The following is a 23,527-nucleotide window of genomic DNA, read 5'->3' on the forward strand; positions in this document are numbered from 1 at the left end:
TGCAAGTAGAAAAATAGGGACCACCACTGTGGGAAGGTAACAGCGTTCCGTGAGCCTTTGGCGTCTAGTCATGCCGGCCACATGACCACGGAGACGTCCTCGGACAAGCGCTGGCTCTTCAGCTTTGAAACGGGAGATGAGCACCGGCCCCTAGAGTCAGAAACGACTAGCACGCATGTGCGGGGGAACCTTTACCTTTACTTAGCCTTGTAAATTATCCAGTCACTTGATAGTGAGATGGATGTCATACAAATTTAATGAATGAATACAACAAAAGCTTTGCTGGAGGAGATTACCAGAAACTGTAGCTAGGTTTATTTCATAAAAAAAAATCCATGATCAGTTAGTACTTTTCTCCCAAAGTGTCCAGCAAGATGTTATTTGAGAAGGGGAAAAGCAATAAAAGATTGGAAATTTCTGATATCAGGAGAACAGATTGGCTTAAACAGATTGGAGTTGACTCAGCTAGATGTCATTCAGCCTTGAGGTTTCATCAGGCAGGTGTCTAAACACACCAAACATGACTACTAAAAAGATCTGGAAATCTCCAAACCCAACTAATTTGACCCCAATAAAAGCATTGCCCAATTCTGGATTTTGGATGCTTCTCAAAAATGCAAACCTGGAAACTTTAGTATCTTCTTTTCGACTTGATTATTGCCTGTTGCAATAGTCTGATGCAACTATGCTCCCAAAGACTTTTGTGACACTTAGTGATAACAGATTTCTGGCCCTGTGCCTCTTTTTGTGGGATATGTGAAGTAATGGGGCTCATTCTGATTTTTGCGGAGACGTTTGCAAACGTCGGCGCTATCCAAGACTGCCCCTGGGTTAAATGTTCTAAATATTAGAATAAATCCGAACGAGGACCATCTCTTGAAAACTTTTCAACTGTTCAATTTGGGCTTAAGTGTTGCGACGTACGATTTTCTTTTCTGCCAATGGCCAAAGAATCTCCCCAAAAGTCTACACTGTGAAGTTAAGTGGTGGTGCAATGCCCATCTTCCTGGGCAGGAACTCCTTGAGAAGAATGAAAAGATAAAGGTGTCCCCTGTCCAACTCTAGGGGACAGTGCTCATCTCCGTTTCTTAGCCAAGGGAGGCAGTGTTGTTTGAAGACATTTCCAAGGCACACAGAACACTTGTTACCTTCCCACTTCTAAGTGGTACCCAGGGCTTTTTTCTCATAGAACGCTCAGTACGGAGTTCCGGCACCTTTTTTGGATGGAACCTTGTAGGGTAGGCAAGGCGGGTTGTATGACATTTGTGAGTTCCGGCACCTTTTTCTTTTACAAAAAAAGCTCTGGTGGTACCTATTTATCTACTCGCATGTTGCACGCTTTCCAACTTGCTAGGTGGGCAGGAAGGGAGATGGGATCCTTGAACCTGGGCTTCAACCCAGCACCTTCAACCACTGAGCCATCGCGTCCCGCTTTAGAAGAACCACCTTCTCCAAAATTTCAAGCCTGGGCATTTTAGCTTGAAAAATCCATTATTGTTGACGTTATATTTTGTCACACCCGCCTATGCAAGCAGACCCTCCCTGCTCCTTTTGGACACTGCCAATCTTCCCCCACCCGGCTGTCCTCCAGAGGAAGTGGGCCATAACACTAGACCACCATAAGCCTACTCTTGGCTGGGAAGCATGGGAATTGAGGTTGACTCAGCCTTCCATCCTTCCGAGGTAGGTAAAATGAGGACCCAGATTGTTGGGGGCAATTAAGCTGACTTTGTAATAATGCCGCTTGGGGGGTGTGTGTGAAAGCCCTAATAAGCAGGCATATACATAGAATGAAGGCTACTGCTAAGCTTGTAAGCCGCCCTGAGTCTTCGGAGAAGGGCGGGATATAAATGGAATTAAAATAAAAAAAATAAATAAAAATCCGATTGGGGAAGGCTGGGCTGGAAAGTCATGCCGCAGCCCCTCTGCTCCCTTTCTGAGCACGTCCAGAGAGCCGTAAGCAGCGGCCTTAAAGGCGAAAAAGACAGGCCAGCCTCGCGCCTTCCGCCCCCCCACCCCACCCCACCCCCCGGCTGGGAACGATGGGCGCGGCGGCGGTCAAGGGAAAAAAAAAAAGCCTTCGCGCCGGCTCCGGGGGGCGGAGCCTGACTCAGCACGTGCCAGGCGCGGCGTTAAGCTCCGCCCCCCCCACACACAGGAGGGAGGGAGGGACGGGGTCGCCCTCTCCGCCCCGCCTCCTGGGGGCGTGGCCGTCGCGCGGAGATGAGGTCAGGCGGCGCCGGCGCGGCAGGATGGCGGTTCCCGGCCGGCGGTGAGGGCGAGGCGAGAGGCGAGGCGAGCGGAGCGCAGCGGGGTCAGGTTAGCGGCGCGCGTCCGCCATGTCGAGCGGGGCGCCGGGCAGCTCGGTCTCCGACCCGCAGCACGCGGCGCGGCTGCTGCGGGCGCTGAGCTCTTTCCGGCAGGAGGGCCGCTTCTGCGACGCCAACCTGGTGCTGGACGGGCAGGAGATCCCGGTGCAGACCAACATCCTGGCCGCCGCCAGCCCCTACGTGCGGTGAGCAGAGGGCCGGGCCCGGCGGGAGAGGGGTGCAGACGGACCCCCCCTCGGCCGTTGCTACCTCTGGGCGGCGGGAGGGTTCATTTTCCCTACATAAAAGGGGGTGTCCGTCACCTCTGGGCTGTGTCTGTGTGTCTGTGTGTGTGTGTGTGTAGTGGGGGTAGCTGTTGCCCCCTTCCCCTTCTTGCAACGAAGCGCTTCTCAACCTTCGCTTTTCCTGCACGGGTCGATTGCAACTCCCGGAATTGCCCCGTCCGCTTTAGTGTGTGCAATAATTGCAAATATACGCATGCATTTAGTCCAGGGGGCTCCAACCTTGACAACTTTGAAGACTTGTGGACTTCAACTCCCAGAATTCCTCAGCCAAGGTGGCCTGGCCTGATGGGATGGGGTTGGGTGTTATAAATTGGTCTTAACTTTTAATCTGTACTAATTTATTACGGGCATTGCTGTTTAATTACTTTTTAATTTTTGTATCTTGTTTTTATTATGTATTGCCCTGTTCACTGCCCTGAGTCCTTCGGGAGAAGGGCGGTATACAAATTAAATTAATAATAATAATAATAATAATAATAATAATAATAATAATAATAATAGGAGTTGAAGTCCACAAGTCTTAAAGTTGCCAAGTTTGAAGACCCCTGCATTTTAGTCCGTTAACGTGTGAGGTAAAAGCCCTTTGGACCTTCTGGGCTGAGGTTGAGAAGTTTTTTTTATTTTTAATTTTAATTCCATTTATATCCCACCCTTCTCCAAAGACTCAGGGCGGCTTACAAGCTTAGCAGTAGAGAAGTAGGGCTTTTAAGTCTTCCTTTTCTTGCCTGCTTCTTCTTTTCAGGAATTAGAGGCAGCCGTCTCCTTTGTTTCCTACCACCACAACCCTTTGAGGGAGGCCTGTTGGGCTTAGAGAGGGACCCGTCTACCTAAACTGAGTTTCTGTCCGTTGGAGGATGGATTTCAACTCTGGAGTCTCCAGCACTTTAACCAGCACCCTGCTCTGCCTCTTGCAGAGCGTGATGCAAGGCTGTTTGGTTTTTTTTGCTCCTGGTTTGAAATGGCATGTTATTATTATTGCACCTATTTTTCCATAAGTATAACAACTGGAAAATATGAGACCCAGGACCAAAAATAAAGTGAAATCAGACTTTACTCTGCATTAGAGGGTAATGAATAAGGGAGCAGTACAATTTGTAGAAGCTAAAAGAATATATATAAAATGTTGAATTAATACTGGCTCATTCTTTTAATATATTATTAAATCTAGCCATGTAGGCAATCTATTGCTCCATCGTCTCACTTTTAGTACAATAGATTATTTTAGTTAAGATAATGTACAATGTACCTAAATTCTTAATATTCTATTTTCTATATGCCTTTAAAGTATTAAATGGAAGGCAGTTTATTTATTGATTTATAAGCTGTCTGTAACTGCCTATCTTATACACTAATCCTAGGTGACTCACCACAGAGTCAATAAACAGTGCCAATAATATATGCCATACTCTTCCCACCATGGCATCGTGATGACCCACGCTTCATTCCCACTGACTCATCCCCATTGTGGCATCCTGGTGCAGATGTGACCCAGTGTATCAAGAGGTTCAGAAATCTTGTTGTTGTTGTTAGCTGCGAAGTCGTGACCGACCCATCGCGACCCTATGGACAACATTCCTCCAGGCCTTCCTGTCTTCACAGAAATCTAGTCTTTTATTGTTGATCCCAAATTCAGTTCCCAAGGATCCACCATTCAAGATGAGTGTAAACTACCTGGCAGAGGGTGTGTAAGAATCAAATAGGCACCTAGGCTGGCTTGAGCTCCTTGAAAGCGGATTAAATAGGCATACATTAAGTTAATAGCAAAGATTATGCAAAGGACATGAATGCAATAAATCTTCTGTTTCTCTTACAAATCCCTAGCTAACTTGTGATAACCATAAAGAGATGTTGCAATGGTGCTAGCTTAGGAAAAATCACTGCTGCTTTTGTTATTCAGATTTTTTCCCCTTCATTTTCTATAGGAGCCTGTTTTTGTTTAAATGAATTTACTTAGGCTTTGTGGAATCAAGAGTTTTCAGTTAAATTGAGCCGGTTCTTAAGGGTGCCAGATGATCAGCATAATAATACGTCACCAGTAAACACTTGCAAACAGAGGCCAATCAGATGTTTGGGAATCTCTCCCTGACTGATTTGTTGGAAACCAGAAGCAAAATTAAATGGTCTCACTTCAGATCCTCTCACAGGTCCTGGATGTTTCTAGTTGAGTGAGTTAAGACACCAGTGGTTAGAGAGATTATGCTTGCCTGGATGCCAAGATTTAGTTTTCTGTTTTGGATAACATTTTTATAAACTATAAAAAGGGTTGAGAGATGCACAGCGAAGAAGCATTCAGCTCCCTCTTATCAGGGCTGGCATGATTTGGGTCTCAACAAAAAATGCTGCTGTGGAGGGGGGATCCTTGGTGACTTCTCTGCCCTGTGAAACATCTCTAGTTGTAAGCCAGTTATATTTTTAGGAACACTGAAGTCTTGGCATATTTAACAGGCTGTAGGATTGGAAGATCTATGATCCTTGTGGTGTGATTTTTATTTGCTTCTTGTAGTCATTGCTGAGTCTATTTTAAATCATTAATTTTTTCCCCTCGTAAAGCATTTTGAGCTTCTTCAACAATTGAGGTGGCTAATATATGGGTTAAAATGAATGTTGACTGCTTCAGGGTGCAGCGTGAATGCTGAAATCCAGCGATATCTTAAAGATTATGCCATTGTTGGGCCTAGAATGGGATGATCCCCTGGCCTGCTTTAAGCAGGCTATTCAGATGTGCTTAGTAAGCATTGGCTGAACTGGCAGCCTTCCAACAGGCCTCAGATTATTATTGTTATTTTTTTTAACAAGTTCCTGCTTGTGACTTTTAAAGAGTTGCATAGCTTCTTGACAATTGTTGACAACATTTTTCCATGACTTGCCTACTAGGTGGTGTCTGGCTTTGCATGTAACCTTTACTTGTTGAACTGTCTGCTGAACAAGCCAGAACTGCTTGGTTTACTCACATGGCTAATCTGTAAGAAATAATTTTGAAAGTATGGTGGCTGAAACTGCTTGCACAGATTTTTGAGCCCAGCAAATAAGATAAATCATTTTTGATGGCGGTGTGACCTTTATGTAATTCTTAAATAAAGTCTTAAATAATTCACCTAACTAGGAAGGAAAGTATCTCTGAGAATGTGCAGAGTCTCCCTCTACGATTTTGCCGAAAGTAGCTTTTAAGTTTATTTTGGATCTTAGCTTCTAATAAGAAACTGAGAGTTGCTCACTTGGCCACCTCTGTAGGACCATTCATCCAGGTACTGTCCATGCCTGAGTAACATTAAGAAAAAGTTTGTCTCATGTGCTTTCAAACCACAAGATCAGACTAGGTTTTAAGAACAACCAGATGAGAACACTCATAGTGCTTGATTTAAAATTTAGAGCAATTCATAGAAAAGGTAAGATTATGCAACCACATTAGGGATCCAGGTGTTTTTCTTATTCTGTTGTTTTGATTTCTTTTTTTAAACTTCTTGCTCGCCCAGTTACTTACCAACCCCCCAGTCACACTATTTTCTTCCATCTTTTCCTTTGTCCTGCCACTTCCACATCTGTACACCCTTCTCCAGCACAAGAAAGGCAGTGCTGTAGATTGAAAAGTATAAACAAACCTCTGGCTGTTCTCAGATAATAGGAGATTCCTATGTTGATCCCTTTTCACGGGGAAACCTTCCTGTTAATTATCAGAGCCCCTTAAAATGGTCCTTTCCTTGTGCTGTGAACAGGAGAAAATTGCTGACTTCCTCATTAAGTCAGGTAGGGAGAAGTTCAGAATATGTCTCTTGCATCTGGATGAATGGGTGGGGTGATGGGAAAATTACTGACAAATTCAGGCGTATCATTCATGCAAAAAAGAGGCGGAGCTTCTTTTGTTTACCAAGACTCCAGAGAGTAATATTGGTAGTTTAACAGTTATCAGTTCCTTTGTAAAAAATCAAAGAGGGCATTTTTCATGGCGAAGAAGAGTTATGAAGCTGCTGACTGTCAAGTAATTAAAGAGGCCTTTCTTGGAAGATTTATCGTTTAAAAATGCTAGAGAGCATGATAAGGCTGGGAATAGAGAATGGCAGTAAACAGCTGAGATAGGAATTTCACAATTGATTACATAAATATTTCTCAGATGCGAAACTGTCAGGTATAATTTAAACGGTGTGGTTCCTCTTCCCTTCCTTTGCTTTAAATACATTATTTAAATGCACATTTTAAATAAAGCAACAGAACGCTCCTATCTAAAAGATGCCTGGGTCCTTATTGTAGGATGCCAATTAGTGTTTTCATAATATTGTGACACCCTTGGAAAGAGAGCGATGATTTATTACACTATTTCTTCCATGTGCAGATCTGGTTCTCCATGGTGTAGGATATGTTCAAATTCAAGGCAACTTGGAATAATAAGGTGTGACTTCTACAAGCATTATAATAAATATGTTAAATAGTTCTTTGACAGCTGTCATTTTCCCACCTGGCAATGGCAGTATGTAGATTAACCCTTTTTACTAGTTTACATTAAAATATGCTGAGATCTGTGTGTATGTATGTGTGTATGTATGTATACATACATGTACACACACTCAACAAAAACTTGTTTAAGAGCTCTGAAATGGATTGTCAGCCATAGTTACAATTCAGATGTTTTTTAACATCTGCTTTCATGTAATCTTACTTGTAAGTAGCGGAACTAAGTTTTTTTAAAAAAATCATTTTAGCGTACAGTTTCGGTCCATTGGAACATTTTTAAATTCTTGGAGCAGGTCTTTAATGGATGGAATGTTTGCGATAATATAAATATTCACATACATTTAATCCATAACATGTAAAATAAAGAGTTTGGAGATAGATGTGAACGTATATTTTTAATCTGTCCTTGAGGATTAACAGTAAATGAAAAATAATTCAGTTCGTTTCTATATGGAGAAGGGAGTGTGCATATAACCGACTCGTGCATTTTTTTATCAGATGAAAGGTAATTAGAGAAAGAGTGAGAGCGTAGATCTGCATTATTATTAAGACTGAATCATACTTTCTTCTAAGCTGGTATTGAAAAATCTGAGCTAGCACTGGGCGTATGTGTATAGAATCCAAATCCTCAGTCTTGAATGAATAGAGTAGAAATAGTGTTACAAGCCCTTCCAGCATTCCTAATTTTCTTTCCTGCAATTGCTATTTTCCTCAAAAAAAATATTATAGCATATAATTGCTGATCTTTTTTAAAAAAAACTTGAAAATGTTGTTGGGAGGTTGATGGGTAGAAGAAATAAGCTGAGGTTCCTTATAGCCATCCCCAGCTTTGGACCTTTTTTTGCTTACATCCCCAAAAGGGAAAAAAAAACAAACACAAAACTTGGAACAGAAATTCAGGAGGTGACTCATTTGTATTCTTTCCCAGCCAACAGCATGTTGGGGGTGGGGTGGGGGGTTTGAGATGACATCACCGGGCTTAGAACTATGAACGTCTGCTTGTCCATCAGCAGGGATAGCTCTGTAAAACACAGCAAAACTTTGATGGAAAGGGAGAAGCAGAGCAAAGAAAATATCAAGCTTAAAATGGGGCCAGATGGGGGGAAAAAATAGAACGCTAGAAATAATCCCAGGGTACATTTCCATGGGAGAGAAAATTGGGCACCAACTCCCTTTGGAAGCTTCTCTTCTCTCCTCTCCTCTCTGGTCACAACTGCAGAAGGAAACTGCAATTAAGAGGTTGGAGAAAACTTCAGAAGCCATCAATCAATCGGAATAGAGTTGGAAGGGACCTTGGAGGTCTTCTAGCCTAACCCCCCTGCTCAAGCAGGAGATCCTATATCAGGGGTCTTCAAACTTGGCCCTTTTACGACTTGTGGACTTCAACTCCCAGAATTCCTCAGCCAGCATGCCTGGCTGTGGAATTCTGGGAGTTGAAGTCCACAAGTCGTAAAAGGGCCAAGTTGTTTGTTTTTTTAATTCCATTTATATCCCGCCCTTCTCCGAAGACTCAGGGCTGCTTACAAGCTTAGCAATAGCCTTCATTCTATGTATATGCCTGCTTATTAGGGCTTTCGCCCCCCCAAGCGGCATCATTACAAAGTCAGCTTAATTGGCCCCAACAATCTGGGCCCTCATTTTACCTACCTCGGAAGGATGGAAGGCTGAGTCAACCTTGAGCCTGGTGGGACTCGAACCTGCACTAATTGCAGGCAGCTGGTGTTACTTAAGGAGGCATTAGCCCACTGCTCCACCAAGTTTGAAGACCCCTGTCCTATATCATTTTTTTTCTAACAGGTGGCTGTCCAGTCTCTTCTTAAAAATGATGAAGCAGGCCCTACTTCTGGAGGCAAGCTGTTCCAATGGTTAATTGTCCTCACTGTTAGGCAGTTTCTCCTTAATTCCAGGATGCTTTTCTCCTTGAGTAGTTTCCACTCATTGCTTCTTGTCTTGCCTTCCGGTGCTGTGGCATGTTTATGGATGTTGTCCTAGCTTGCTTGCTTTATGTTCTGCAACATTGTTGTATACTTGCAATACAGAATATTTACACACCATCCATGCAACAACAGCAACAAAAAAGTACTCTAAGTTTATTTAGATACCATGTTACTGACTTATTTGTTGCATTTATTTTATTTTTTTAATCCTCCCTTTGTTACTTTGTAAGTAACTCAAGGCAGCAAACGTACATAATGCTGCTTCCTTCTCCTCCTTTCCCCACAATATCAGCCCTCTGAAGTGGGGTGAGCTGAGAGAGCCCAAGTGGCCCAAGATCACCCTGGTCTTTATTTAAGGTTCAATAATTGACTTACATAGACTTTGGAAACCAAGAGAAGAACAGTGCTCCGGATTTGGTTCTGAAAATAGTCTCCCGAGTAAAGCATGTTCTCAAAATTACCATTTATAATAATAATAATAATTTGGAAGGGATCTTGGAGGTCATCTAGTCCAACCCCCTGCTCAGGCAGGAAACCCTATACCATTTCAGGCAAATGGCTGTCCAGTCTCTTCTTAAAAACTTCCAGTGTTGGAGCATTCACCACCTCTGGAGGCAGGTTGTTCCACTGGTTAATTGTTCTGTCAGGAAGTTTCTCCTTAGTTCCAGGTTGCTTCTCTCCTTGACTAGTTTCCATCCATTGCTTCTTGTCCTGCCTTCAGGTGCTTTGGAGAATAGCTTGGCTCCCTCTTCTTTGTGGCAGCCCCTGAGATATTGGAACACTGCTATCATGTCACCCCTCACCCTTCTCTTCATAAAACTACACATACCCAATTCCAGCAACCGTTCCCTATATGTTTTAGTCTCCAGTCCCCCAATCACCTTTGTTGCTCTTCTCTGTACTCTTTCTAGAGTCTCGACATCTTTTTTACATCGTGGTGACCATAACTGGATGCAGTATTCCAAGTGTGGCCTTACCAAGGCATTGTAAAGTGGTATTAGTACTTCACGTGATCTTGATTCTATCCCTCTGTTAATGCAGCCTAGCACTGTGTTGGCTTTTTTGGCAGCTGCAGCACACTGCTGGCTCATATTTAAGTGATTCTCCACTAGGTCTAAAAAGAGAAATAAGCTACAAAAGAAAGTAAATCGAGCACAGACTTAATATTAAGTCTTCCATATGTGTATATTGTATATACAAGAGCCAGCGTGGTGTAGTCCTTAAGGTGCCAAACCAAAAGCACAGAGGCCCGTGTTCTAGCCCTCCCTTAGGTGCAGAAACTGGCTGGGTGACTTTGGGCTAGGTGCTAAATCTTAACTGTAGACTGGAAAGCTGAAAAACGTCTTATCTACCAACATCTGTCTGGACTAGTGTGATAGATTATGGTCCATAACTTTCAACAGAAAGGCCTTCACTTTGCAAGTGGATCAGTTGGGGCCGATAGGCGTGCAGGGTTATAGAAATACGTCTTACCAGAAATAGAGTATACCCAGCTATCTCGTGTTGCTACCTCATCTCCTATTCAGCTGTTATCTAGCGATTTTGCACCCACATTTTCTTTGCAGCTTCTTTACCTCTGAATCAGCTTTGAAGTTCAGATAGAAGTTACTTTCAAATAGAAGATTCTCCTCTGGCCATGCTTTTAGACAGAGGTCCCACCAACCTTTTGGGCACCAGGGACCGGTTCCGTGGAGAGAGGTTTTTCCACGGACTGGAGAGAGTGTGGTTTTGTGTGCTGCCTGCATCTCGCAGATGGGGCTTTGCTTGTTTGTGCGGACCAGTTGCTGGCATGCCGCGGACCGGGGATCCCTGCTTTAAGAGGACTGGACAAGTTTTGGAGATACCATTGACCTACTAGTGCACTTAGGGGAGAATATGTGAGTGGGTAGGGAATAAAAATGGTTCATAAAGTTTAAAATAAGTATAAATATTGTAGTAGCTCCTTCTGTAAATGGAAGGGCAGAGTGCCTTGTTTTTTTACACAGAGTGTTTGTTTTTAAGTGGCTCTTGCATAGAGCACCTGAAAACAAACCTACAGCCGTAATTCTCAGAAAATTGGCAGTGGGAATAGGGTGTGGTTAAAGCATATATCTTTAATTTGTGCTGCCAAAGGGCTAAAGTATGACATGCAGAAAAATAATAATAAACCTGTTTGTTTGTTTGGGGGGGGAGAACAGGAACTGATTTTAGAGTTGCGTATCTGTTTCCTTGTCTTCACTCTGTAACATCAAGTCCCCCTAAAAATGCATGTTAATGAAATCAAGTTAGGGGGACAAGGGGATAATATTCCAGCTATAGAGTAAAAACATGCCACATTAAAGCCGCCTTACACACTACATAATTAAGCCAAATGTAATTAGGGTGAATATGGGGAAATCATTCTGGCAGCCCACAAATTCTCATGTAGGTATTTAACTGGGAAGAAATAAGATGGCGTAGCTGTGTGTGTTTGGCACCGAGTTGCTTTGGACCAGTAGCTGTAGGTGAGACGTAGGAAGTAATGAAATCTGTACGGTTGCTTCCACAGGGCAGAGAGGCTATACGCGCTTCTTGAAACATTAATTCTCTCCGGTCTTACTTCAAGCGAATTATAAAAGGCCGGTAAAATACATAAGCAGGGAGGAGCCATAGACTCCTGGTTCTCCCTGCAGTCCTCTTCACTCTTGCTTTCTGAGGATCTTTTCTTTGATGCTGCTTCCCTTCCAGTATACGAGGGGAAAGGGGCAAGCAGACAAGGAAAGCCACTTTCCTTCTTACCTACATAAGGAGTAGATCAGGGGCAGAGAGGCTCAAGAAAGCCTTGTCGTTACGTTTTAGGCCTTGAATTTAATACAATGAATGCTGGATTGAAACTTCTCCTGTAAGACCTGAGCAAAATTTGGGGGTGAGAGTGGGGTACGCTATCCATGTCAGCAGCGATCCTGGAATAAGGTGTTCGCTGAAAAATATATATATATTCCCCTTGTTTTCTGCTGCTTTTAACAAAATCTTAATGCTGACTCAGGCTTCTGAGAAATGTGCCATGAGCTAAATTTGCTGCATAGTTTCTGTAGATTAACTCTTTGTGTTTTATGTTTCTCAATAAATCTTTGCGATAAGATTCATCTACATGTGCACACAAGTAAAGAAATGTATATACGCAGAAGGAGAAATGTCTAAAACAAACCTTTCAACAGCTTGCAGCTTTGTATATATAATCAGATCACCGAAGAGTTACAGGCTGACATACCTATGTAATGTCAAAGGTTGAAAAAGGGCCGTTTTGATGTTCAGCAAGCCTTTAAATTCCATTCAATTGATGTCACTGGATAAATTTATGACACTCGCTCTGCATCCTGCATAACGGATGCTCAGTGGTTTTTGGTGCTTTAGGGCAGGGGTCTTCAAACTTGGCAACTTTAAGACTTGTGGACTTCAACTCCCAGCTGAAGTCTGAGGTTTCATGTTAATCACATTAATATGATTATTAATCCAGTTGTCAAGTAAAATCATATCAATCCAGTTGTCCAGTAAAATAATTCACATTTTGCTTGACTGATTCTAATGCTTCTGATATTTCCTGTGGTAATATTTATAATAGTTTCCATTATTCTTGCCTTCTGTGATTCTGACAAATTGTGAGTCCCTGAAATTTAAAGATTGGTGTGAGTTTCTTTAATTACTTGGCTTGGACAATTCATGCAATGTACAGCAAAGGGGCCATGACCTTACTTCAAATTGAATATTGTTGCCAGAGGCTTGTTTTGCCAGCATAGTTTTATATTTTGTTGGATTTGGAGAAATGTATCACTACATAATTTGGAATTATTCTGTATGAATATTCAGATAACCATATGGTTCTAGCAAAACACACATCTGTCTGAAACTTAAGAAATGAAAAAAAGATCAATTTTTCATTAAATGGAAGACTTAATACCATGACACTGCACTGAACATTTGAATAGTTATTGTCATGAAGTGTTACTAGTTATTAACTGAGGGCTTTCTATTATTGAATTTTTGAGAACATAATGTAGATGATTATATAATTGAAAACAAGCTGGAAGCTGGAATGATTTTCATGGATGATTTTCTGAAATCTTTGCCCGATTCCTATTGCTTTTTAAAATGGAAATCTGTCTTTTACAGAACAAAACTGAACTATAATTCGCCCAAGGATGATGGATCCGTGTATAAAATTGAACTTGAAGGGATATCTGTTGATACCATGAAAGAGATTCTGGACTACATCTTCAGTGGTCAGGTATGTTTTTACTAATATTGATCCTACATATATCTTCAGGAATATTCTGTGCGCGTGGATGGGTGTCCAGTCCCAATTCTGTCCACAGCTAGTCAAAAGTTAGTCCACAGAGTTGTAAGTTAAATATCCTCAGAAATACGTTCATAAAGCAGAGGTATCCTGGCCATTTTCCCCAAATCTCCTGATGGATCACTGGAAACTTTGCAAAGTTAAAAGAGACTTTGCCCCAATTTGTCAAATGCTCCTTTCATTCTTAAGCATCAGTGTGACGGTTCAAAGAGATTGTGCTTTTTCTGTTGAATTCTGAATACACAAGTACTTCTCAATTTGCAGCCACTTATTTAGTGGCCATTCAAAGCGACCACCCCACTGGAAAAAAAAGTGAGTTATGACTCTTTTTTCCCCCTTACGCCCTTTCCAGCATCCCCATGGTCACGCGATCAAATTCAGGTGCTTGCCAACTGGCTCATATTTATGACGGTTGCAGTGTCCCAGAGGATCATGTGATCCCCTTTTGTGACCTCCTGACAAACAAAGTCAGCGGGGAAGCCAGATTCGCTGAAGAACCCCACATTACTAACTTAACAGCTATAGTGATTCATTTAAGCACTGGCAAGACGGGTTATAAAATACTCACTTAACTGTCTTGCTTAGCAATAGAAATAAGGTCTCAGTTATGGCCGTAAGCCAAGGAGCACCTATCCTCTTTGAACCCCTTCAGAAAACACAGCTGGAGAAGATTGGAAGTCCAAGTGGACCATTCTCACTTCTGCAGTAGCCAGCCAAGCACTTTGCTGAAGGTTGCAACTTACATGGGAAACCACACATTTCCTATGTTTTCCAGTAATCCAAAAGACAGGTTTATATGTCATGGCTAATACCTGAAAACAGGCTTAGTTTTTTTTTCATGGACTATTTTTGCTCCCTTCTAAAGCCAGAGGTCCCCAATCTTTTGGGCACCAGGGACCGGTTCCGTGGAGAGAGGTTTTTCCACGGACCAGAGGGGGTGTATTTTTGTGTGTTGCCTGCATTTCACAGATGGGGCTTTGCTTGTTTGTGCGGAACCGGTTGCTGGCATGCCGTGGCCTGGTACTGGTCCACGGCCCGGAGGTTGGGGACCCCTGTCTTAAGCAACCTAAGCCAGATAACCATTGCACCATTTGTAGCAAAGAGGTCAGGTAAGATGAGAATTATACACAGTGCAGGATTGTCACCAGCTCTCCCCTAACTTCAGGAAACATTGGATGATCCTTGTGTGGAATATATATTTCAGTGTGACATGGCCAGCAACGTGGACCCGTTGGAGAAGAAGAAAGCCTGTGGGCTTGCTATGACAGGTTCACATGTAATTCTGTATTTTTCTTGCAGTCTACCGTTACATGTTTTATTAGTCTTAACAGTAAACCAGGAAAAAGCAGTTGGGTGCTAATGTGGAAAGCAGGGGTAACTATCTGGCGTTTGATTCAGGCTGTGTTCATCACCGGCTGTATTTTTCTGTCTTGAACCTAGATCAAGCTAAGTGAAGAGACCATTCAGGATGTGGTACAAGCTGCTGACCTGTTGTTGCTTACAGACCTTAAAAAACTCTGTTGTGAGTTTCTGGAGGGTTGCATTGCTGCTGAGAACTGTATTGGCATTCGGGACTTTGCACTACACTACTGTCTACACCACGTTCACTACCTGGCCTCGGAGTATCTTGAAACACACTTCCGGGATGTCAGCAGCACAGAGGAATTCCTCGAACTCACACCTCAAAGACTAAAAGAAGTGCTGTCTTTGGAGAAGTTAAACGTTGGGGATGAAAAACATATTTTTGAAGCGGTCATTCGGTGGATTTCTCACGATCCTGAATTAAGAAAGGTATGGAATTCAAAGTTAACCTTTAAGAAGTTTGCATAAACCAGGGGTCTTCAAACTTGGCAGCTTTTAAGATTTGTGGGCTTCAACTCCCAGAATTCCTCAGCCAGCCGTGAGCGCTGGCTGAGGAATTCTGGGAATTGAAGTCCACAAGTCCTAAAGTCGCCAAGTTTGAAGAGCCCTGGCATAAACATATTTGCAGATGTTGATTTATTTGGATGCTTCTAACATATGACGTTTGGCTCCCTGCTTTTGAACACGGTCATTACCAGTTTAATGTTTGCTCTGCTTTGAATCTACCCGTTCCTGTGGTTCATACGTTATCCTACACAGTGGAGATAGTCCTTCACTGACAATCTCATTTAGTGACTGTTCAAAGTTACAAAAGTGTTCTGGACCAGCCCTCTTCTCCCAACCCCTAATTAAGAGACGAGTCTGGAAAGCGTCCAAGGCTAAAAGGCTTCTGCCAAGGTTTAATGACGCAGATAACAAAACACAAGAGCTTGTCTTTTCAAACGAAAAAGTTGCTTTCAGCAACTAGCCCCTCCCCAAACACTTCTTTTATAGAGAGCTCAGGGCGTGGTCTCCCTGTGCCTCCTCCCGAGGAGTCCCATAGTCTTTCTTTGTTTGTCCCTGCTCGTCTGCCTCCTACGTCGGGCGTCCTTGAACAGGGCCAGCTGTGGGTCATCATCCTCCGCACTCTCGGGCTCACACAGCTGAGAAGAGGTCCCCGGCTGAGGACTCTGCAAAGCCTCCAAATCATCATCAGCCGGTTCGTTTCCCTCCTCCCCCACATCTGAGTCCTCCGATACATCGGACCCGGCTGTCGGACCCACCGGCTGGCCCTGAGTCACAACAAAAAGCTCTGGGGGAAAAAAAATGACTCGTGACCATTTTTCACTGTTACGACCTTTGCGGCATCCCCGTGCTCACGTGATCAAAATTCAGATGCTTGGCAGCTGATTCGTGTTTATGACCATCGCCGTGTCCCAAGATCATGTGATCCCCTTTTACAATCTTCTGACAAGCCAAGTCAATGGGGAAACCAGATGCGTATAACAGCCGGGTTACTGGCTTATCAGCTGAAGCGATTCATTTAATAACAGGCCGGAAAGCTTGTAATATGGGCGAAATTCATTTAACAAGTGTCTCAGTTAACAACAGAAAGGTTGGGCTCAGTTGTGGTCTGTATTTCTTGTTGCTTTTTTTCTTCTTCATTAGGCACCCCTTTCCCCCCATGCCTTCATTCATTACAAGAGTAGTAGTTGGAACTGTTTATTCTCTAATTCATATAAGACCCCTGCCTCTGCGTACAGTTGATGAAACTTGGTGCAGGATTTCCTGCCATTTTGAGATAGTTCTGCCCAGTGCATCCTTCTGCAACTATATTCCGTATCCTCCCACGTGATGTTAAGGCAGGACAAGAAGCAACGGATGGAAACTAATCAAGGAGAGAAGCAACCTAGAACTAAGGAGAAACTTCCTGACAGTTAGAACAACTAACCAGTGGAACAACTTGACTCCAGAAGCTGTGAATGCTCCAACAGTGGAAGTTTTTAAGAAGAGACTGGACAGCCATTTGTCTGAAATTGTACGGGGTTTCCTGCCTGAGCAGGGGGTTGGACTAGATGACCTCCAAGGTCCCTTCCAACTTTATTATTATTATTGTTGTTATAAGTGCTGCCCCTGCCTGTAAAAGTCTGTCAATGGAATTTGTCTATAAAGTTCATACAGTTAGGATCACTTTGTGATTTCCATTACCTTTGTGGCTCTCCAGGTTCATATGAAGGATGTTATGTCGGCTGTGTGGGTCACTGGATTGGACTCTACTTACCTGCGTGAACAAATGATGAATGAGCCCTTGGTTCGGGAGATTGTCAAAGAATGTAACAACATTCCACTCACCCCTCCCCAGCAAGAAGAGGCAATGCTTGCTTCTTTTAAACCCCGAGGATATTCGGAGTGCATTGTGACCGTTGGGGGCGAAGAAAGAGTGTAAGTAATTCAGGGAAGTAGCCATGGATTTCACTCGGCAGGGAAGAGGTCAAAAAAAGAGAAAGAAGACGTAAATCTGAATAAATACTCGCATCAAAGAAATGTTTGAGATTGCAGTAGTAGAGAATAAATGGCGCTTAGGGTGGAATGGTTGGGTCCTCTGTGACCTGAGCTTACTTTTCCTGCAGAATGTTTCATTATAAAGCTAAGTCCATCTTCAGGTAGACCAGGGGTCTTCAAACTCGGCCCTTTTATGACTCATGGACTTCAATTCCCAGAATTCCTCAGCCAGTGTGCCTGGCTGAGGAATTCTGGGAGTTGAAGTCCATGAGTCATAAAAGGGCCGAGTTTGAAGACCTCTGAGGTAGACTAACAATGTCACCTGGCTTGGTAATGAAACATCTGCCAGAAGAAAAGCAAGACCGGAAAAGACCAAGAATCCAGTGAGTTTGAAACTTACACTACTTCTATTACTTTGAGACAGTTATCACTCAGCCCTGGGGCTTAGCTCCGTCTCTATCATCAAGCCAAGATCTGGGGGAATCTCTTGGCACCTTCCAGTCTCTCTCTTCCATCACGTTTTTTTTAATATTGAAATCATGTCTAAAAATGGTGAAATGGCACGGGGCAGCCAAAGTGTCATATTTTACTTTCAGAAAAGCTTTTGGGCCTAAAGTTGGCCCCACTCATATGCAGGTTCTGAGGTTTTGCTTGATTTAGAAAAAAAATACAGGGAACCCAGAAGTTGCCTTTAAGTTGTAAGTTTTTATGCAGCTGAACAGAGGCGGGCTCCTCTAAAAGAGAGAGGCCCCGAATGACAAGAAATCCTTGTATTTATTCTTCCTGATTACATAAGCAATGCACCCAGCAAAGTTGACACACATAAGATAAAAAATTTCACCCGGTAAGTCTGGCACATTGTAGATAAGAAGAGAGAAAGCAGAAGTAGCTAAAAATGTTCCCTTTTGGGTGTTTCCCTAAAGACGTCGCACGTTCTCGGGTGGGTTAGGACACTGGGTGTTTTCCCTGCTGTCCTTTCATGACCCCACATCCATGACTCTGCAAGTGCCCAAAGACAGCAGGGCCATCTGCACATATTCACAGTTGATACTTCCTGTGCTGTCTCCTAATTCCGGGTCAACACCGTAAACCTTTTGTAGGACCTGCAAAGAATGATCAGCCTGAGCTGATTCTTGCTGGGTGACATTTAGTGATCAAGATGCACTAAGCAAATTGTAATCTACTGTATCCTTTATATAAATGAAAACTCAATCATCCAGATACTATATATCCTTTCCTGGATTAAATCTCTTAACCAAAGTGTCAAGGTGGAACACTCTCATATCAAAGTAACTTGAGTTCTCCTGGATTTTCTTTCTCTGTTCCACCTCCCCCCCCACACACACACACACAAAAAGCATTGTTGTGTTCTGATTGAGACTTGGTTTATAGCCAGATATCAAATTATAATTTCTCCCCAAAATAAAATAAGGCTCGCTTCGGGATATGTTTATCTCAGCTTCTTACTAGCTTTCCCAGTACTGATTAGTTCGTGCAGCCTATTCACTGGAGGCCAAGTCTTCCTGAAATATTTAATACAGAGAGCTGAGCACTTTTTAAAAGCGTTTAACAGCGAATTGCCTTATACCAACGAGTTAATTTCTGTTTTTTTCTTTCTATTCAGCTCCAGGAAGCCCTCAGCCGCAGTGCGATGCATGTGCCCTTTGTATGATCGTCACAGACAGTTGTGGATAGAGCTGGCTGCTCTGAGTACACCAAGGATAAACCACAGTGTACTTTCTGCAGGTGGGACAAATGCTTCCTTCCTTTCCTTGAACAAAAGAGCATAGAAATCTTTAAATATTTGTAAAGTCAAATAATATTTTAGCTATTTTGGATCAGATCCTGGTCCTTATTTATTAACCTGGTCCTTAAATATTAACCTGTGAATAATTAACTTCTCTCTAGAGGAAAAAACAAAGGAAGGAAGGGAGATTGGAAAAGGAAGGAAGGTGGAAGAAATATTAGTTTTGCCAAACCCATGTGGTATATCGATTAAATAAATATTTTAGGTGACCAAGGCACTATCTGTTTTTGTCTAATAAATACAAGCCAAAAGAGATTAGTGGGAAATTTTACGTATTCATAGCTTTTCCAAGTTTTATCCTCTTACTATTGTATTCTAAGAGGTATGGTAGGTTTTCACCAAAATATTTTTTCCCCGCTTCCATTTCCTCAGAGGGCACATATTTGTGGACGTTAGAACAGGCAAGATTGTAGATACAGCATCACAGTTTGATCTCTGACCATTTTGTATGCACATACGATGTAAGCGCAAGAATTAAAGGGTTGCGGCTTAAATTGCGATATGACGTGGCTATCTGGCCATTTTGAGCACTCTTTTTTCAGATGCTGTCATTTTCCACTCAGACATTGTGACAAGGAAGTGCTATAAACATGTGTATCCTTGTCTTAGGATCCCAGTCATGTTGTATATATTTTGCTATTTTTTAAATATTTCTTCATTGATTATGAATATAGTCAGAATATAAAATAACAGAGCTGTGAGGTAATTTGGAGATCTTCTAGTCAAGCAGGAGACCCTATACCATTTCAGACAAATGGCTGTCCAGTCTCTTTTTGAAAGCCTCCAGTGATGGAGCACCCACAACCTCTGGACTCAAGCTGTTTCACTGGTTAATTGTTCTCACTGTCAGGAAATTTCTCTTTAATTCCAGGTTGCTTCTCTCCTTGATTAGTTTCCATCCGTTGCTTCTTTCCTGCTCTCAGGTGTTTTTCGAGAATAGGTTGACCCCCTCTTCTTTGTGGCAGCCCCTCAGATATTGGAAGACTGCTGTCATGTCACACACACACACACACACACACACACACACACACAGTCGTCCTTTTCACTAGACTTAGACAAACCCATTTCCAGCAACTGTTCTTTGTATGTTTTAGCCTCCAGTCCCCTATTCATCTTTGTTGCTCTTCTCTTCACTTTTTCTGGAATCAAAACATTTTTTATAACACACACTTTCTTTCCTGCCTTTTTTATATATAACCCAATACAGCAAATATCCCTAATATTCCTTCTTCCTCCTATTTTCAACCCTCTGAGTTGACTTGGGCTGAAAGAGAATGACTGGCTTAGAGTCTCCCAGCCAGCATTCGTGCCTAAAGGAGGCTTAGAATTCAGTCTCCAAAGCCTTTTACTCTTTTGATGTAATCCTTTTGGCCTTATACATTTTCTTTGGTGCCTAATAGAAACTTGTTAAACATCTTACAGCCAGTAATTAGGTACATGCATTATATTCAACCGTAGTTTTCTTAACTACATTTAACAAACCACAGTGGCTATGTTCACAAAACATACTAAGCCTAACCCAAGAAGATAAATGAATAATTTAGTCTGATGCTGAGTTTGGTGCCCACTACATCTGCTGGATTAATCACTCGTGCCTACTGAAATAATTGCAGATGTAGTCCAGCATATCAATCGTCATGCTCATGAGAAGATCTGGACAAAATTTTCTGGAGTTGATTGATTGGCTGTAAGGTCACACTCAGCCTACGCTTCTCACATGCAACGTGGCCTGGCTGGACAGGAATCTTATTGCCAGCTAGGAAGAAGTCTATTTTCCAGAGCATCTGAGGGCAGGGCAGGAAGTAATGGATGGAATCTTATCATGAGAGATTCAACCTAGAGCTAAGGAAAAAAAATTCTGTCAGCGAGAACAGTTCATCGGTGGAACAGCTTGCCTCCAGAAGTCGTGGGGGTGCTTCAGCGCTGGTGGTTGTTAAGAATTGCTGGTCAGCCATTTGCTTCCTGCTTGTGCAGGGGGTTGGACTAGAACACAGGTCTGCAACCCGTGGCTCCGGAGCCCCATGCGGCTCTTTCAGCCGTCTCCTGCGGCTCCCAGTCCTCTGCCATGTGCAGTCCAAAAAAAAAAAGTGGGACTAAAAAGGTTCAACCAATCAATTCAAATATGCAGGGTAGGTGCATATCTCGCCTTGGCTCCACTCTTCAGTCAAACCCTTTTCTGCGCATGTACGTGCATGCGCACATATTTTTTGCGGCTCCCAGTTTTTCCTTTTGTGAGGGAGCCGGTTCCGAGTGGCTCTTTCACTGTTTCAGGTTGCTGACCCCTGGACTAGAAGACCTCTAAGGTTCCTTCCAACTCTTTTATACTCTGTTATTAAAATCTGAAGACGCACTTCTTGGGGCTTGGTCTCTCAAATCAGCTCCTTGTCATTTAATTCCAATCCTTTCACTATTCAGTTGTGGATTGTTCTTATAAAATGTATCCGCCAGCTCGGGCGTGCCACCATTATGACTCGTGTTTTGAAATGTATCTTTGCTTTGTGTGCTTCCTCAGAGGGATTCTTATTTGTCCTGGGAGGTCAGGATGAAAATAAAACTACACTAAACTCGGGCGAAAAGTTCGATCCAGATACAAATACATGGAGCCCCTTGCCACCAATGACCGAGGTAGCTTTCAGTTTTCTGCAAGTGGTACTTGCTATTACACTCCATAGTTTATATTGTAACCTAACAAAATTCACAGTGCTGCATGATTAAGATTTCATATTTTTTTTTACACCTCATATTTCCAATAGGCACGGCACAATTTTGGTCTGGTCGAGATTGATGGGGTGCTGTATGTTTTGGGAGGTGAGGATGGAGAACAGGTGCTCACTTCTATGGAGTCCTATGACATTTACAATAGGACATGGACAAAGCAACCGGACTTAACCATGATTAGGAAGGTAAGAGGCAAGCAAAAGGAAAAAAAAGCAAGCTGGTCATATTTCTTTCTGAAACCACTGCAGTGCATCTCTTTTTTTTCCACTCCTTTTTTTTCCATCTGACAGGTTTTGTATTTTTTTTTAAAAAAATAATTCTTACCAATTTTAGGTATAAAACAATAAATAAGCTATGGTTTCTTCAGTTTTTCTTTCTGTGCCATTCCCCAACCCACAAAAATCTATTTCAAAAAAAAAAGATGCCCATCTCTTTGGCGCTTATTGCCAAATTTTATCTTACAGAGACCAAAACGTACTAATTGCCGTTGCACAGACTGAAAACCAAACCAAGCCACAGCTTCTGCAAGCAGTACACTATCTAATAAGATACAAGAAGGAAAAGGGAACAGGGAAGAAATAAAGGAAAATTCAGGACTGATTGAGGAATGTTATAAGTCAGTTATAAAGTTTCCCAGAGTTGTGAGTTGGCTGTCCTCACAATTAAATATGATGTTGTTGTTAGATGCGAAGTCGTGTCCGACCCATCGCGACCCCGTGGACAACGTTCCTCCAGGCCTTGCTGTCCTCTACCATCTTCTGGAGTCCATTTAATAATTAAATATATAAATCCCTAAAGTTGTCTTGCTACAACTTTGCTCCAGGGACTAGCCATACCAACTGGGGTTTGGTCTCTCAGTCAGCTCCTTGAATAGAGGAACCTATGGCCATCTAAATGTTATCGGACTTTGATACCAACACATCCCAGCCATAACTACAAATAATTCAAAGATTTTGAGAACAGTTCTCCAGTTCGTGTTTTCAAAGGGCTGCAGGTTCTCAATTCCTGATAGGGCAGAGGCCCCCCAATCTTTTGGGCACCAGGGACCGGTTCCGTGGAGAGAGGTTTTTCTGTGGACCGGAGGGTGCGTGGTTTTGTGTGCTGCCTGGCATCTCGCGGATGGGGTTTTTACTTGTTTGTGCAGACCAGTTGCTGGCATGCCACGGCCTGGTACTGGTCCACAGATCAGAGGTTGGAGACTCCTGTGATAGGGGACTTCTCATTCACGTGTCTCAGAAATCCCGGATCTTTTCCCTGACTTGATACCGCAAAATTGTGCATATTGGTATCAGGCAATGGGCTGAGAATAACTAGTGACTTTTCTTAGTAATCCTTTCAACTAGCTGGTTGGTCAAGGTAAAATTGTGTGTCAAGTCAGTGTTGAGTCCTCCTGTTGACTTCCTGGACTGGGTCCCTGTCATTTTCTGGGCAAGATTTCAGAAGCGTTTTGTTGATGCAGCCGCTGCAGCTGCCAATAGGTTTTGCATCGCATATTAATATTGTAAAAGGATGTTTTGGCGGTTGATTGTCATGTTGAAAAAAGTGAAATAGAGACTGGGGCCAGATCTTCAAGCTTCAGCAAATGGGCCTTTTGAGTGATTTATGCCATTGCTTGTTTCGAGACGGCTACCCTAAGCCCAGCCAGGGAAATGATTTTAGCGTTTGCCCTATTTTCCCTACAGATCTGCTCCTATCATCTCAGTAGCCATGTGAGTTTTTATAAACATCTTTTGAAAAGCTAGTAGTAGCTTCATGTGGAAGATCTCGCCCAGCCAGTTAGGAAAACAAAAACAAGAAGAGGCTCCTTTTGTTCACTTCATGTTGTTCTTCCCTGTTCCTCAGCCTCCAAA

The 23,527-nt window shown here is 42.8% G+C and overlaps 1 protein-coding gene across 1 annotated transcript in view; it reads left to right on the forward strand.

The window, feature by feature from the left end:
* Positions 1 to 2,250: 2,250 nt before the first annotated feature.
* Positions 2,251 to 23,527, forward strand: part of GAN (gigaxonin) — a 30,610-nt gene continuing 9,333 nt past the window's right edge. Inside the window, exons 1-7 of the mRNA XM_081335718.1 lie at positions 2,251 to 2,515; positions 13,126 to 13,240; positions 14,750 to 15,100; positions 16,875 to 17,092; positions 18,777 to 18,898; positions 21,472 to 21,584; positions 21,713 to 21,862. Coding sequence (XP_081191844.1) covers positions 2,340 to 2,515; positions 13,126 to 13,240; positions 14,750 to 15,100; positions 16,875 to 17,092; positions 18,777 to 18,898; positions 21,472 to 21,584; positions 21,713 to 21,862 — 1,245 coding nt within the window. The 5' untranslated portion in view covers positions 2,251 to 2,339. The remainder of the gene's footprint in view (positions 2,516 to 13,125; positions 13,241 to 14,749; positions 15,101 to 16,874; positions 17,093 to 18,776; positions 18,899 to 21,471; positions 21,585 to 21,712; positions 21,863 to 23,527) is intronic.

The sequence above is a fragment of the Vipera berus genome (genome assembly GCF_964194415.1).
Source record: "Vipera berus genome assembly, chromosome: 10".
In the NCBI taxonomy this organism is placed as follows: Eukaryota; Metazoa; Chordata; class Lepidosauria; order Squamata; family Viperidae; genus Vipera; species Vipera berus.